The following is an 18,254-nucleotide window of genomic DNA, read 5'->3' on the forward strand; positions in this document are numbered from 1 at the left end:
AATTTAGCAAAAGTCACATGTAAAAGTAAAGATCACCCTTAAGTTCAAGGGGAACAGAAAACTAGGAAGTTATTTTTGAAAACTGAAATCAGCATTCTCTCAAAGACAACAGTAAAAGCCATGGTTGGTCAGCAGTATTACAAAGTACACAAGAAAGCATCCTCTAAAGAGGCTACAAGCAAAGCCATAAGACTTACTTTGCACTGCTATTTAAAAAGCAATATAGTAAAAGAAGCAAATGACTCGAGCAGAGGCCTAAGGAATGCCCTTAAAAATGGTTAAAAAGAAGAATCACAAAAAAAAATACTTTGAAAAAAATAGCTGGAAATGAAGAAAAGTAGCAACTGACAGAGGACATTGGAGAGAGAATAATCCCCCAACCAATTTTCTCTTTGCAAATCCTTTTTATAATACCACTGTGAAAAACTTGAATACGTACAACAAAAAATAAAGAAGACCATAATACAGGCTGCTCAAGCTAATGACATTGCTATAAAGACAAAAATCTCAATCAGAGTAGGAAATATAACTGAGAAAAGCATGGTTAACATAATCAGACTTCATTCTTGATTAAAATACATACAACCTACCCATTAAATTTTACCTGAATGTGTTCTAAAATGCATTTCCAGACTTGATTTGCCTTTAAAAATTTTCTTACAAACGTCACACTGGTGAAATGTTGCTTTGTATCTAAGAAGTAGAAAAAAGGTTACATTAAAATTTTTCCCAATAAGAGCTCAACAGATTCATGTTAAAAATATAATTTAGGCAGCACTCTTCTGAATGTTCATATTATTAAAAAATAAAAGGGTACAGAGGAAGGTAAATCCTTTTATAGTAGGCCTTCATTTTCTGGGTATGTCCTCTTAGGAAATGACTATGAAGGGTTGACAGTCATCAAAATACTTAAATTGAGAATCTATGTGCAAAAGCACTGTTGCTAGATTGAAGGGAGATACAAAAAGGAAGAAATACAGTTCTTCCCCTCAAGCACTAACACTTTTCAAAGTCATGTACCTACTTTATATTGTCCCTTGAATTAAGTGCTAACTAATATAAAATTATTTTCTTTAAAACTCTCCACTAATTGGTCTGTCTTTTGCAATCTGGTTCCATCTCATGGCATACCATGGTTCATATCAAATGTATTTGTAAGGCCTGAATTCTTATGGCCCCCTAAATTCAGACCTTCTTCCTCCCATCTTTTAAGTTTTTGTTCACATTATCCTATATACATACTTCTCCTCCCAACCCAACAATTATTCTTTATACAGAAACCCAAAGTCTGTATCTTTAAAAGGCTATCCTCAATTGGAATTTCCTAACAGGTCAATATAGTAAGCACTCTTCTTCAAAATATTTTGATGACTAATATATTTATATGGATAAACAGGGCGCTCCAAAGTCTTAGTGCAGTTTCAAGTTATCAAAGCTGAAAATTGCACTAAGGTTTCTGGGATACCCTATATTTGTGCAGACTTAACATTTATGGCAAATATATGACATTTGAAAAAATGATACACATATCTCATAATACATTCCAAAACAAAGAGCCAAGAATTTTATCAGAACGCATCCTCAAAATAAAGCTGCACATTTTATCACAACTCAAAATTTGTTCTTTGACTTCTGTCAAATCTGAATTGCATAATAAAGTCAGTATTAAATTATATTACAGTCTTCTCAAAAATTAAGTTTTAAATGTCCGATATATTTTTCCAGAGAAAGATTTCTACTTAATTCAACAAACATTAAGCAACTGTGTGCAAGGGACTGGCTAGACAATAGAAATCCAAAGACAAAATATAGATCCCTTTCCTCAAGGTGCTTACATTATTCTCCTTGGGGAATGCCAACACAGGCATCAAGGTAATTTGAGGAAGTGGGATATAAGGAAAGAGGGATGTTTCACAGAGAAGGATGGCACCAGACCTGGATCCTAAAGAAAAGGATTCTGAAAAAGAGGCTTAAAGAGTGAATCCTACTCATGACAAACAGCTTGTTAAAACGCAGAGGACACAGAAGGAACATGGAGTTCAGGGAACAGCTGGTAGTCTGGTTTGGCTTAAAAACAGAATACGTGATGGGGAAGTAAAGAAAAGAACCCAAAGCGAACCTGAAGTAAGATTTGGCTGAGAAATGTGTGTTTTATCCTAGAGGCAAGAAGAACCCCTGAAGGCTTTAGAGCAGAGAAATGACACGGTTAGAACTGCACCTGACGAAAACTATTTGACAGCTGTGTGAGGTATGGATTAGAAAAGAGAAAGCATAAAAGCTGGGAAAGCAATTCTGAAGTTCTTACAAGAGTCTAGGCAAAAAGTGATAAGGGCAGCCCTGGGAGCAGAGAGAAGTGAAACGATGCAGAAGATATTAAAGAAGCCAAATTAAGGAGTTTGGGAACTAAATGAACCTAAGTCAATAGTATAAAAATTTAAGATAAATAACAGTGCGTTCCATTTTGGACTTGCTGAGTTTAATATAATGGTACAAAAAGATGGAACACTGCACTTATAAAGTCTGCAAGTTGTGCGTGTGTGTGTGTATACACATGCACATATATATTCATACATGCATCACACAGAGATATAGATGTATGCTTACATCTAGATATAGATAAATGTAAATATAAAATCTCTTTTGAGCCTCGTAACAATCCTGGAAGGTAGGTATAAGTATATGATGAGGAAACTGAGGCATATGTGACTGTGGACAAGTATCAGAGGTAGGATATAAACCTGGGCCTTCTGAAGGACAAGTTCAATAATTGTTTGTTATACTATGGGATGTCAAATTGGAGATGCCCATTAGGTATTTGGTAATCACAGAATCTAGAGTTTAGAAGAAAGGGCTAGACACAAAGATGTGGTGAACATTTGCAAAGGGATGATCTGGTAGTAAATGATATAACCAAAGAAGAGAATACAGAACAAAAACAGGAGAGAGCACAGGAAAGAGACTTATAGGATATCCAATCTTAACATAAGACAATTAAACTAATACAATCAACTCTCAGTAGTAAAAAAGATCAGGAAGACCATGAATAAAAGAAATTTTAAAAATAATACCCAGATGGCATAGTGAATAAAGCTCTGGACTTAAGAGAGTTAGAAAGGTCTGGGTTCAAATTTTGTGTCAGACACTAGCAGTGTGGCAAATCATTTAACTTTTCTCAGCCTCAGTTTCCTCATTTGTAAAATAATAAGAACATCTACTTAACAGTTGTGAGAATTAAGAGAGATTTTATATATGTAAACACTTTACAAACCTTAGAGTCATATAAATAATGGCTATTATCTACATTGTTAAAATTATAAATAAAACAAGTAGAAAAAAATATTGAAAAACATAACCTTGATTCCTTTTTCCTTCCTACCCATTTGTTTTAATAACTTCAGTCAAACTGGCCTATTTTCCAACTTGTGACTAAGTCCTACAATTTGTGTCCTCTATGCCCTCACCCTCACCTCCAACTGCTATAACTGGTTAGATGCTTCCTCACATATTAAAGATCCAAACCACATTACAACTCTCCGCTAATTGCCCTTTGTCTTGCTCAGGTCTTACCTTTTATTTTCTTTAGTTTTTACTTCTTATAAATTTTTGTTCTGGCTTATATTATACTAATATATATTTGCTCTCTTCTATTAAGACTGTAAACTTCTCAACATATCCTACTGATCTTCATTATTTCCCTTAAAGCACTTATATATACTGTGCTTTGCACACAGCAGATACTTAATGTTTGCTTATTTTAAATTTGTTGCTAATAAGTAGTTTTATGAACAAACAATTTAATTTAACAAATATTTATCAGAATATACAAGGTCTTGTGCTAGGTTCTGGGAATACAAAGAGGAGAAACAAAAATGCCCTTCAGGGACTGACAATCTCAAAAGATAGCTGAAGCATACACAAATAACTATAATATTCCAATGACTAGCAGATAGGAAAGATAAGAGTACTATGAGAGATATGAGGAAATATGGATCACTTTTAGCTAGAGGGCAGTGAGGGAGAGAAAAAGTAGGGCGACATCATCAAAGAGGTGTCACCTGATCTAGGTTTAAAAGAAAGAATAAGATTTCAACTAGATAACTGGTCACTGAATAACCAAAATTAATGACTTACCTAATGTGACCAATGTGAAAAGCTGAAGATATTTACTTACTTTTGCCACACTTTCTCACCAAGGTGAACACTTTTATAATGAACAGTGAGGTGATCCCTGCGGCCAAAACATTTTCCACATTCTTCACACTGATGAGCTTTTTCACCTTGAAAGAAGGAGTTAAACAAAATCATAATTAGAATGCAGTAAATATTTTAGTTCTTTCAGAAATAGTTTGCTTTTTTAAAAATCACAATGTTGATGAGAAAGATGCCAGGAATTAAATAAAGCATCAGAATTTCAGCCACCTCTGATTCTGGGATATATTCCCTTCTACTCCTCCCTATTAAGAGTTTATGCTTATTTTCCTTGTTATGAGTCTTCTCCCCTCTTGGAGAAGAAGGTGTAGCCTCTTGTTGGAGACTTCAAATATCACCTTTTAAAGTAATGGAGCAAGATAACTGAGATTACTTCAAAACTCAGTTTTCCACCCCATGAATATTTTTCAAGCTCTCCAGAACCAGAAAATATAAATTAACACTATGAGAAGAAACTATATAATTTAAAATGGGGACCTGAACATTTTCAGATCTTTGTATTCTAATTTTAAAATGATTTTTCACCCTTGGGGATTTCTTACATTCCCAATGAGCCAAAATACAAATAGAAATTGAACTCTAGATAGCTTTGCTTTCTTAATACTTTAACGCCTAATGGTTTTCAAAACTCATGCCTGACCCAAATGCACAAGATAGCATTAAGAATTGAGAAATCAAACCCTAGGGCTGCCACTATAAATGCATGAAGAAATCACCAATTCCTTAGCATCTCTGATAAGTGGTGATAATAACAATAGCAACCAACCTCATGGAAATGTTCTACGGAATAACTATTGATTATAGCATATTTGACATGTTCATTATGTTTATAATAATAATAATCACCTGTTCTACTGTGCTCATAGTTGGCTCTCTCCCATTACTGTACACACAGAGTTGGCTCTCTTAGCACTTCCTGAACATCAATCTGAGAGGAAAATACGAGAGAAATCCCCAGAGTTTGAAAATTATAAATACAGTGTGAAGATCTGAAATTGATCAGGGTTACTACAAAAGAACCCTTTTCCACAAAGAGGGCTTCAAACACTCACTGTGACATGAAAATCTTAAAAGACTTACCCTCCTCCCCATTTCTCCTAGAACTCAATTATCCCTCCAACATATCAAAGTGTAAAATACAATCTTGGCCTTTCCATCTAAGACATCACCAATTGCAGGTATTCCACTTAACGCTGTAGAATACATGAAACATCAATGTCCAGAACACTGATTTTTTTTTAATACTAAAACATCATTTCAAACAGATAAGAGTCCATATTCAAGAAAGCTTTAATATAAATTTAAAATATAAATTTTTGAAATGAGTCATTATGAATACATAATCACAATATCATTTCCCTTTCATTTGTCTTATAAAGTTTTTAAAAAATTATTATTACAAGATACTGCCTACCTGAATGTATTTTTTTGTGTTTTGTAAGATGGTCATGACGAATAAATGTTTTTCCACATTCATCACACTCATATCTCTTATCATCATGATGGACTCGCAAATGAAGCCTAAATATAAAGATGAATATTGAGATGAATTTACATTGGTGTGAGAATAAAAAAAACAATAAGCTCTGAATAATATGAAATTTTCTCTCAAATATACACAAATAATCAGTTTTGCATCTATGATTCATGGTATTCTCCCCACTACTACACAATAAGGTACAAAGTTGCTATCTCTTTCCCGACCTGTTCCCCTACTACTTTTCCTGGGCTACTTTACCCTACCCATCAAGCTTTTTAAAATGGCTACTCCTTACAACCAAATCTAGGTATGACCAGAAGTAGAACTGAACCATGAAAAGATTTGCTTAGGAGTCAGAATGAGTAAATATATGAGCTACATAGTATATTACATGCCAAATGATAAAAGTAAAAAATTCTGAGGTTATAATTTCTTTTGGATAATATAGAAAATGATCATTCCTCTTCCCTTTAAAATCAACTGTATGTTTTACTAGTAATGTTTTTTTTTTAAGTAAGTTTTTATGGATATTTTCTATTTCTTGTATCATCATAGTATTGCATGTATCCCTCCCCATCCCCAAGTATTTATCTTTATGAAAATCATATTTTACTACATTTCACATAGCTTATTTTATACACATGCTAGGGTAGATTACAGAAAACCTCAGGAACTTTATTACAAACAAACGTGATTTATGGGAAGAAAAGAAACACTAACTCAGATTGCTAGAATAAATAGTTTTTTGCTACTTTTGGCACAAAAAATAATAAAGTGAATGGATGAAATAACTGAACCACACCATTTTTATTTTCCTTAAACTGGATGAAATTCAGAGATGATAAAAAGGAAACAATTTTAAAATGCTGATTTATAATTCTTACAACAGTATTTATTAGTAAAGCAGATATGTATTTATTTTCAAATTTCTTCTAGCTGTTTACCACCATCCCTCGCCTCCCCTAAAACTCCCTCATACATACAATGAATTGTAAATATAGTAAGCGATTAGCCTTACGAAAGCAGATGGATTATGATTAAACAAGGCATAATTTTCTGAAATTAAGAGAATGGGGAATATTCCTTAGAATGCAATATTATTTACTAAGTAAAAACCAGAGAAAAAGAACATGGAAACTCCAACACAGATTTATTAAGTTCACTTTACCTGAAAAAGCTTTATTAACTATGCATATATATATATATACACAGATGTATGTATACATATATAATATATATCTATGTGTATCTATATGCACAGATATATTTAAGTATAGTGTACCTAGGACAGCACTTCTAGCACAGTAGGTTCTTAATGATGTGAAAATATCTCATAAATTATATTTAAGGATAGCTATAATATCAACAGCTGCAGTTATGAGACAGAAGACTAAGCCACCTTTATAAGCCTGTGTACACAACTAGGACAGTTATGTCCCACAGAGTACTCAGGAAATGGTTTTCGCTGCCGTTAGCACAGTAACAAGATATATATACACAGAAATACACACACACAAATTAATAACAATTCCATCTTGCTATATACATTAAAAGTTGGCTTTACCTTACCTGTATGAGCTCCCATGGCGAAAACTCTGCCCACAAATACTACACAGATGTGGTTTTTCTCCGCTATGAATCCTCAGATGTTCTTTTAAGGTAGTTCTATATTAAAAAATAATGCAATATCATTTATTACCATTTAATAATGTTGTTTATAAGAATCTCTGCTTTACAGACTTTAGTTTAAAGAAAACAGGATCTTGATGTAAACAGTTTACGGTCTGTTATAATAGAAAGCTGAAGAATCTATTAACCAACTATTCTATCATAACATTTATGATGAATATTAGCAGTTATAGTACATGTAAATAATCTTTACATGCATAAAGATGTACTAAAGCAAGATGAAATGAGGCGGGTAATAAAATGAATAATCAACCCTCTTCTGTAGCCAGTTTGTGGATCCAATTAACTGAAATAACTATTGTAAGACTTAGGAGATTAGAGTTGAAGACGTACCAACAAACGGAAATAGTTCTTCAGGTCTTACTTGGCATATCACTCACTGTACAGACCTGGTAATAGGTAGGATTCATCCAATCTTTTTTGTTAAAAAAGGATTAAGATAATGATTAAAGAGAAGAGGTACTACTCCAGATTTAACTCAGGAGCAATCAGGTGGTAACTAAGTTACTCAACAACTCTAGAACAGTAGCCCAAACTGTATTTTTATATATTTGTAATCCTTTTCTCCTTCATTCAAAATTCCTATAAATACTACCTGAGAACAGGGACATGCTGATCAATGTTTAACAAGAGGTTATAAAAACACATGACCCACTTTTTTGTTTAATCTGCATTAACATTTGCTGCATTGCTTTCTTAAATATAGACAATTAACAAAACAATAAAGTTCACAATCAATATGCAACAATCTGCACTGCAAACCCTTCATGAGCTGGCTGCAGCACATCCCTGCACCCAAGGATTAAATTCTCTTAAGGCAGTTAGGGAAGTCAGAAAGCATGGGGGAGTATGCTAGTTTGAACATCTCTCCAAGCCAAAAATGGTCTGATTATCAATTACATTAAATTAAATTGTTTTTGGCAGACTTGAGTCTAAAATTGCAAAGTATATTTCGTTATTATTTTTTCTTCCACGTAAGTCAAAAAGCATTTTTTTTTTTTTGCTTTTTTGGAGGGGAAAGGGTAGGGCAATTGGGGTTAAGTGACTTGCCCAAGGTCACAAGGCTAGTAAGTGTTAAGTGTCTGAGGCCAAATTTGAACTCATGTCCTCCTGACTCCAGGGCCAGTGCTCTATTCACTGCACCACCTAGCCACCCCCATCAAAAAGCATTTAATAAGCATTTTGGTCAAGTGCAAGAGAATCATCACCAGTTATAAACAGTCACTGAGTGATTTTTTCCAACCAGAGTAATCAATGAAACCATCCAAAAGGGTTGATATACCCTGACAGAGTTCAAATTAACACCGACAAAATATAACATGCTTGAAGTACTAAACTTAGTAAAGATACTAAAGGAATTAGTATCAGCTAAAAACTGCTCTGTATTTCAAACACCAAAGATTTAGACCTTTATGGGTAAAGTAGAAAAGCCAATAGTGAGCAAGAGAAAACAAGAGAGACAAGTTCTTCTGCTGCCTTGTTCTCTTTCCAAAGGCATAAAAAGTATAAGCAGTCCATACATGACAAGTGATAGAGAGGAAATGATTCCTGGTGGGGTGAGGGTGAGGAATGGGTTAGGGGACAGAGTGTTGAGAAGAAATAATTAACAAGAACCAGGATATTTGGTCCTTTCTGACAATATTGTCTGAAATTCTAGAACTACAGTGTACTGATCAGTTTGTTTTAGTATATACAGATAATATATTCCTTAACAGGAGGTAGGTGGGTGGCTCAATGGATAGAGTGCTGGGTCCAGAGTGAGAAAGACCTGAGTTCAAATTTAGTCTCAGGACATTTACTAGCTGTGTGACCCTGAGCAAGGCACTTAACTAATCTTTGTCTGCCTTAATCCACTGAAGGAAATGGCAAACCACACTAGTATCCTTGCCACAAAAACCCTATGGACAATATGCTCCAAAAGCTCACAAAGAGTCAAACACAACTGAATGACTGAACAACAAAACAAAAATACTGATTAATGCAATCAGTAATACCACCTAACCATTCTTTATCCATAACAATATTTAAAGAAAGCTCTTCCGAAATCCAAAGCATCAAAGAACCAATTACAGAATCTCAGAGTTGTAAGCATTCTAGATGTCACCTAGTCCAACCTGTACTTGAATAGGAGAGTCTTTCATAATATGCTTGACAAGAGTTAATCAACCAATGCTTAAAAGACCTTCAGTGAGAGAGAATCCACTCCAGAGAGTACAGTCAACTCTTAAGACAGCTCTGATAATGTTTCCTTACTTTGAGGTGAAATCTATCCCCCAGCTAATTCCATATATGTATTGTAATGAAACCATCAGAACAAATGTAAGCTTTCAACATGATAGCCCTTCAAATCAACAAAAAGGCTGATCTTACTCTCACTACCTCAAAAATGTCCCAAATAATTACTGTTTTCCACAATAAACATTTGAGACCCTTCAAATCATGATCAGACTCTAGCTTATCGATATCTTTCCAAATACATGGTATCCTTAATTTAAGGCAATACACTGCAGATGTAGACTGACCAGTACAGATTACAGTATTCTGTCTTACATACTATATCATTCATAATGTAACCTAATGCTGCAACAATACCTTCAAAGTCCTAGATCTTTTTCAAATGATTGTCTCCCCAAACCCTTATAAAGTCCTACATGAGTTAAAAAAAAAAATCACTCACCCAAATATTTATCCTTATTAAATTCAATCTTATTAAAATCTGTCTATTGTTTTAACCCATTAAAATCTTTCTAGATCCTATCCCATGCTCCCATGAATTTTGTGTGAAATCAAAATTTTATAACCATACTATCTAGGCCTTTATCCAAGGAATTATTAAAAATGTTAAACAGCACAATGACCAAACCATATCACTAAGGGAACATAATAACAAGTTCATTAATATTTTGGTCCAGCCATTCACTGAGCAACTATCTGGTCTTTTACAGAAACAACAATTCATCCAGCTTCTGCTGACATTTGGATTCAAACCCAGTAATTGAGATTAATAACAGATTCAAAGGAAAGGGGAAAGGAGAGAGAAGACAGAGGGAGAGTATAGGGGGAGTAAAAAGAGGGAAGAGTAGAGAGAGACAGAAAAAGAGAGAGAGAAAAAATAAACAAAATTGTAAAGTCAAACATAGCAGAAAGAAAAGTACTCAAACACTAAAGTGCCAAAAAAAGAACTATGGTCAGAGAGAAAGCACAATACTAAGCGTAATTAAAATAATATTATATTAATATATTATAATATATAATATAATTATATAAAATAATATTATAATAAAATAAAATAATTCAATAAATTCAATTTACACATAAGCAAATATAAGTTCTTCTAATCACTATCCACTTCAATAATTCCTTTCCTTATAGAACATGTGGTCAGAATAATTTGATTTATTAGCAATTCTCTATTCTGAAAATTCTAAAATTTTTAACTGGCAATTTTTTTTACCCAGACCTACAATTTCACATTGTAGAAAACTCTTCATTGAGGAAGCTCCCTCTACCAATAGTCACCCTATTATCTCTTGGGCAGCTAGGTGGTGCTACAGTGCAGAGAGCACTGGGCCTGGAATCAACTCAAATAAGGCCTTATTAGTGGTGTGGAGTCATTCACTTAACCTGTTTGCCTCAGTTCCTTCATCTGTAAAATGGGGATAATAACAGCACCTACATCACAGGGCTATTACAAAGGATCAAATGAGATAATATTTGTACAAAATGCTTATACAGTGGCCTGGCACAGAGTAGGCATTATATAAATGTTACCTATTATCATTATTGCCACTTAATTATAGTTTCTGTCTTCCATAGCCAATCAACAGACTCTGTCTTTTCATTGGTCAGGACTTTTTCTATTCCATCAAAACAAAGTTTCAATATAGCATAAAAATAACAGTCACCACAGTGAATTAAAAAAAAACTTAATATTTGTGTAGGGGTCAAACGATCCAGTTTACAATACCAGTGTTATTTATTATTGATCACACTGAGTATTCAATGAATAAATGAAATTTCTTCTACATATCATTTAGCTGCAAAATTTTAAGTTCTACCCACTCATAAAACCACTTGTGATCTAGGGCATGAGTTTCTAAGATGCTACTTCTACCTCTCCATATTGTAGCCCTATTAACTACTGAGGCAGTTAGCTAATTCTTTACAGCTTCTCTAAGATAGGACATAATCTATAGGTAAAGAGAAATTACACTAGAATTGTAATTTTTTTGAGGACTTGTGGGGAAAAAAAACAACTTAAATTATATTCTTATGTTATCACTCTTATTTCTGTCTCCTATTCATTATGTTTGAAAAGCAGAGTTAATAGTTGAAAAAGTAACTGTGCCAGCAGATGGTGCTGTTAAAGAAGGCATAACTATAATGGAGACACAAAGCTGTAACACTTCAGGTTACAGAAAAGTTGCAAATCAAAACCTAGTACTAGTATTTTGTAAAATGACGAATAGACTAAATAATCTCTAAGCTCCCTTCCAACTGTAAAACATGGGATCCATTCTATGATACTTTATCACTGACTTGTAGGATAATAAATTTTTATTTTAACTTTCTCTTTTGAGTGTTCATTGACTAAAAATAAGAGAGAAGGCACCATGGAACACTTGAAAGAATGCTGACTCTGGAATTAAAGGACCTGGGTTCAATTCCCACCTCTGACACTACCTGTGACTTTGAACAAGTCTCTTAACTTCTTTAGGCTTCAGCTTCCTCAGTTGTCAAATAAGGGGGCTGGACTAGATAACTTCTGAGGTACCTTTCTGTTGTAGATTTATGATCTTGTGGTACTAATAACAAACAGAAAATATGGTTTTTTAAAAAAAGTCCTGAAATAGCACTTTCATATGGAATAGTGATTACATTTGCTCTGCTTGGCTCATAGGGCAGGTTTGAGGAGTTTAAACTTACTGAGGAAGGATTCAGGCTCAAATGAGAAAAAAATTTCTAACAATTAGAGCTGTTCCAATGTGGAATGAAAGTCTTTTATCAAAGTTAAAGTATTTTCAGGCATAAAGTACATAAATCAGTGTGACCTAATCATAGAATCTGAGTTGTAAGGGACCTCCAAAATTTAATCCAACCCATACCTAAACAAGAATCCCCTTTTACAATATATCCAAGTGTTCATCTAGTCTTTGCTTAAAGACACTGAAAAAAGCAGAGTGCTTTGCTTATAGTAAATACTAAATAAATGTGGTTTTTTCACTTATTCATTAAGGGGGAATCTGCCACCTCCCAAAACCATAAATTCTACTTTTGCAGAGCTCCATCAGTTCACTTCTTTTTTCTTCCATCAAATCTAAATTTGCCTTTGCAATTTCCACATGCTGCTGCTAGCTCTGTCTTCTATGAATAAACAGAACAAGCTTAGTCCCTCTTCTATCTGATGTTTCCCTCCAATATTGACAGACAATATACCCCATAAGTCCATTCTCCTTCAGGTTGAACAATACCAGTTCCTTCAGTCAATGCTCATGTGGCATGATCTTGCCTCTTCACCATTCTGCTCAACCTCCTGCAAATGTTTTCCAGTTTATCATAGTCATTTTTTGAGTAATCATTAACCATATTTTTCTGAGTGTCATAATATCAAACTGAGATGAAGTCTCTAGATAACAACTAACCTTTCTCTTACTGATTTTCCACATATAAAACAAGTCCATTTTCTCTTTCCACCGTGAGTACATTCTATGTGTCGTTTCAAATTTCCAGTGTCATTGAACTGGCGACCACAGATATCACATGGAAATGGACCTAAAATCGAGAGGAAAGAAAATTTATTTACTCAAGTTAAACGAAATACACAAAAGGTTTTAAGGCTCATATTAACACAGAGATTAAGTTAATATTTTCAAAGAATGCTGGTAATTTAAGTCATTGCTCTGGCTTTAAGTAAAGAAAACTTTAAGAAAAATCTCATGCGTCTTAGATTTTACAATTTAATTTCAATTTTTAAAATATTTCAGTTAGAATTATTTTTGTTGAAAAAATGTCCAGATGACTTGATTTGAAAGTATTTAGGTATCAATAATAATTATGAGGCTACTCTATTCCAAGGCATTGTGCTAGGGTGCCAGGAATATACTTAAAGAAAATGAAGAGATTACATCCTAATAACTGAAGCTTATCATGAAAAAACTGCATCCAGAGTATAGAATGTATAGAATAGTATACAATGTATAGAATAAATAGCATTCTGTACTAGAGAAGTATCAATGTCAGTAAAAGGGAGGAATCTAATGGCATGCTACAGGACTCTGGACCTGTCAGTTAGCAATGCATTTATTAAGTGCTCACTATGTGCCAAGCATTTTGCTAAGTCCTAAATACAAAGAAAGGAAAGAATACGAGGATCCGCATCCTCAAGGAGCCCACATTCTAATGGGGGAGACAATACACAAAAAGCTATGTACCTACAGGATATATACAAATTAGGTGGCAGATAACCTCTCAGAAGGAAGGCACAAGTTGAAGTGGAGGTGGGTGAGGTGGGAAGAACATGATGAAGAAGACCAGGAAAGGTTTTTGTAAAAGGTGGGACATGAAAGAAGTCTGGGAAGCCACAGCACAGAGGAAAAGATGGAAGAGCATTGCAGGTATGAGAGACATCCATTGAAAAGATAACAGAGGAGGGAGACAGAGTGGAAGAAATGGCAAGAGGGCAGATATTGCTGGATCATAAAATACATGGTAGATGGTGAAGTATAAGACTAGAAATATAAAAATGAAAAGTTGTCGTGAGGGACTTTTAAAAAATTAATTCTTTTTAATTAAGCGTTTTTTTCCCCTCTCACCTACTTTATTTTTTTTTAACTTTTAATAGCTTTTTAAAACAAAATTTCCCCAATTACATGTAAAAACTATTTTTAACATTCTTCTGAAATCCAAATTCTCTTCTTTCCTCCTCTCTGAGACACTAAGCAATTTGGTACAGGTTATACACACATAATTATACAAAACATATTTCCATATTAGTCATGTTATAAAAGAAAACACAGACCAGAAAAAAAAAAAAAGCCCACAAAAAAGTAAAGTGAAAAATAGTATGCTTCCATCTGCATTCAGATTCTATCAGTTCTTTCTCTGGAGGTAGATAGCATTTTTCATCATAAGTCTTTTGGAATTGTCTTGGATCAGTAAATTGCTGAGAACAGCAAAGTCATTCATGGTTGATCACCATACTCTATATAGATGCTGTTTCTGGGTACAATGTTCTCCTGGTTCTACTTAACTTCACTTTGTATCAGTTCATGTAAGTTTTTCTAGGTTTTTCTGAAAGCATTCTGCTCCTCATTCTGTACTGCACAACTTGTTAGCCATTCCCCAAATGATGGACATGCCCCTGATTTCCAATTCTTTGCGACCACAAAGAGAGTTACTATAAATATTTTTTTCTAAGAATAGGTCATTTTGATCTTTTCTTTTTCTCTCAGACCTAGCCGGATGAAAGGGTATGCACAGTTTTATAGCCCTCTGTGCATAGTTATAAATTGTTCTCTAGAATGGCTGGATCAGAACACAACTCAACCAACAGTGCAGCAGTTTCCCAATTATCCCATATCTCCTCCAATACTGATTATTTTCCCTGTCATTCTCAGCTACTTTAAAAACAAACAAACCCCCCAAAATCTCTTGTAACAAATATGCACAGTCAAGCAAAACAAATTCCTTTGTTGGTCATGCCCCAAAAAATATACTTTCTTTACTGCTAAATCCATTTCACAATCCCCTTTAAGCTTATGGTTTATTCTGCTTATGATTAATTCTCATTTCAAACTGTGTCACAGTACTGTTGTGAGGATCAAATGAGATATTTATAAAGTGCTTAGCACAGTGTCTGGCACATATTAGACACTATGTAAATGCTTATTCAACGCTTTCTCTTCCTCTTCTCTCTCCCCTTCCTTGTTTTTCTTATTTTTTTTTTGCTTTGTGGAGGGGGAAGGGAAGGGCAATTGGGGTTAAGTGACTTGCCCAAGGTCACACGGCTAGCAAATGTGTCAAGTGTCTGAGGCCAGATTTGAACTCAGGTCCTCCTGACTCCAGGGCTGGTGCTTTATTTACTGCCCCCCCCCCTTCCTTTTTTCCTTATTTCCCTTTTGAATAAATGCATTTTTTCACCAACCTGTGTGTGTGCATGTGTGTTCTATACTCCTTTACCCAATTCACATGAAAGTGAGGTTCAAGGGACATCCATTCTCCCCACCCTTTCCTTTTCTGCATAGATTTCTACTTGCAATCTCCAATTATGTTAAATGTTTCCCCATAGGGGCAGCCAGGTGCCGCAGTAAGAGACGGCCCAGGTGTCGGGAGACCCGAGATTGGTTCCAGCCTCAGATACTTGGCACCCACACAAAAAATAACTGGTGGTGTAACCTTGAGCAAGTTACTTAACCCCAACTGCTTAAAAAAAAAAGTTTCGCCATTCTATTCTTCTCTTGGGGTATCCTTTTTTTTTCCTTCTCTTTTCTTTCTTCTTTTAAGATCATCAAAATAAAACAACTCCTTGGGCTCACTGTGTTATTTGACTGTCTCTATGATCCCTGATGACATTAGAATTCTGAAAGGACACTTTTACCACCACACCCCTCCATTAGAATGCAAATATAATCCAAACTTCATCCTTATATGATTCCTTTATCATCTGTGTTTATTTTAAATGTTTCTACTGACTCCTGTAAGAAGTAAAGTAATTTTTGATTGTAAGTCTAAATATTTTTGATCTTTTGGAATATCATAGTCCATACTCTCCCCTCTTTTATTGTGGTACCTCCTAAATCTTGTCTGATACTGACTCTTAGCTCCTTAACACTCAAACTTTCTTCTTGGTTGCTTGCAGTATTTTTTTAACCCAGAAGCTGTTGATTTGGGCTATGACATTCTTGAAAGCTTTCATTTGGGGGTTTCATTTAGGAGGTGATGGGCAGATGCTTTCTATTTTCATTTTGCCCTCTTGTTCTAATATGTCTAAGCAGTTTTCATATTTCTTAAAATATTATATCCAGGCTCATTTTTGGGGCCTAATTTTTGAGTAGTTCAACAATTCTTAATCTGTTTTCTGGACAGTTAGGTGGCACAGTAGATAAGAGTTCTAGGCCTGGAGTCAGAAAGAAATGAGTTCCAATCCAGACTCAGACACTTACTAGCTGTGTGACCCTAGGCAAATCACTTAACCCTGACTGTCTTAGTTTCTTCATCTGTAAAATGAGCTGGAGAAGAAAAGGCAAACTACTCCAGGATCTCTGCCAAGAAAACTCCAAATGGGGTCATAAAGAGTCAGACGATTGAAACAACTGAACAATCTATTTTCTACATGAACTATTTTTGATAAACAATATCTTACTTTTTCTTCTATTTTTGCAAACTTTTGGCTTTGTTTTAACATTTCTTCTTGTCCAAAGGTCATTAACTTTTGTTTGGTCCATTCTAATTTTGAAGGCACCTGTGGGTTAGATTTTGTAATGTAGCTCACTCTCTTTCCAAATCTTTCCTTTAAAGCACTCACTGATTTTCTAAATCCTTCCTCTAACATTCTCTTTCCGTTTATATTATTTTTAACTTTTTAAAAAAAAACCTTCATTTCTTTTCTTAATAGGAATTATAACTGACCTTGTGGACAAGTTTTATTTTTCTTTGAACCTTTCCTTCTAACATACTTGAAGTTATAATCATCTTGATTTATGCCTTGGCCACCTCTGGCACCATAAAATCTCTTTATTACTTCCCTCCCTTTTTTTACCCAATCTTATTTACCAGATTGAGACTTTGCATTAGGGCCAGGCCCTATATATTAATGGTGGGATTGTCTTTTCCTTATATAATCCTAAAGAATCTTATCTAGATTCCTGCTTTTACTTTCTCTTGGTACTGAATATTCTGTGCTCTTCAAATTATCAGAGGAAGCTGAGACCAGAAAGCTACAAACTTTTGGTGGGTCCTCTGCAGTCTGATCAATTGCATGGTCTATATACTGACTTCTTGGGCTTTCCAGGCTCCAGATTCTAATTTGGATCTAGACAACATAACTGAAGACTTACTGCTGGGTTGCAGTCAAGAGTTGCTGGTTCCTGCCCCGTCAGCTATGTGGAAGACTTAAGTGATTGTGAAAAAAGCTGCCTGCTTACCCCTGTTCAGGGTAAGTCCAGGAGGCTGAATCAGAAATTCAATCTCGTGTAAGAGTAAGAGCCCTACAATCAATAGACTGGGGGTTGAATCTGCAATTGTGGTCCACTTCTATTCCACAGTTCCTATTCTGGTAATTTGCCTATGAGGTGAATTTATGATCTTGGGCTAGAATTTCTTCCTTGATTTTTCAATCACGACTTGGTCTGATGCTCTTCTAAAATGTTTTGCTAAAAGAGCTATAGGAGAAGCCAGGCTATATGGCTTCCTCCTACTCTATCACTTTGTTCTGATCTCTGGGAAGGGCTTTAAATGCCAAATAGAGGATTTTATATTTTATTCTAGAAGTAATAAGTAGTTACTGGAGTTTACTGACTCAGGGATGGGATGACAAACATGAACTTTAGGAAAATCACTTTGACAGCTGAGTACAGAACAGACTGGATTGGGTAGAAACTTGAGGCAGGGAGATCAACCAAAAAGTTACTGCAGTAGTCCAGGACTGAAATGAGAGCCTGTAATATGGCTGTAGCTGTTTAAACAAGATTCATTCATGTAATGTCTTGCACCTATGCTTTAAAAAAAATCAACTGGCCGACTATTTGACAGTGAAGACTGGGCTTGACCACAGATCATGAGAGAAAAGGGAACACACATATAAAGATTTTGTAAATACAGAAGTGGTAACAGATTGGTTCTGTAGAATTAATGTAATAGAGGAGTCAAGGATGACAAG

At 34.7% G+C, this 18,254-nt stretch overlaps 1 protein-coding gene across 3 annotated transcripts in view; it reads right to left on the reverse strand.

The window, feature by feature from the left end:
- Nucleotides 1–18,254, reverse strand: part of ZBTB41 (zinc finger and BTB domain containing 41) — a 61,463-nt gene that overhangs the window by 8,793 nt on the left and 34,416 nt on the right. For all 3 annotated transcript variants that reach the window (XM_069074479.1, XM_069074476.1, XM_069074477.1), the window contains 5 exons: nt 13,021–13,150; nt 7,259–7,354; nt 5,624–5,730; nt 4,172–4,277; nt 605–693 (listed from right to left, as the gene is read on the reverse strand). In XM_069074479.1, the coding sequence (XP_068930580.1) occupies nt 605–693; nt 4,172–4,277; nt 5,624–5,730; nt 7,259–7,354; nt 13,021–13,150 (528 nt within the window). The remainder of the gene's footprint in view (nt 1–604; nt 694–4,171; nt 4,278–5,623; nt 5,731–7,258; nt 7,355–13,020; nt 13,151–18,254) is intronic.

Source organism: Petaurus breviceps, unplaced genomic scaffold (genome assembly GCF_028583685.1).
Source record: "Petaurus breviceps papuanus isolate PSGF00001 unplaced genomic scaffold, PetGlider_PUasm1.0 90895, whole genome shotgun sequence".
In the NCBI taxonomy this organism is placed as follows: Eukaryota; Metazoa; Chordata; class Mammalia; order Diprotodontia; family Petauridae; genus Petaurus; species Petaurus breviceps.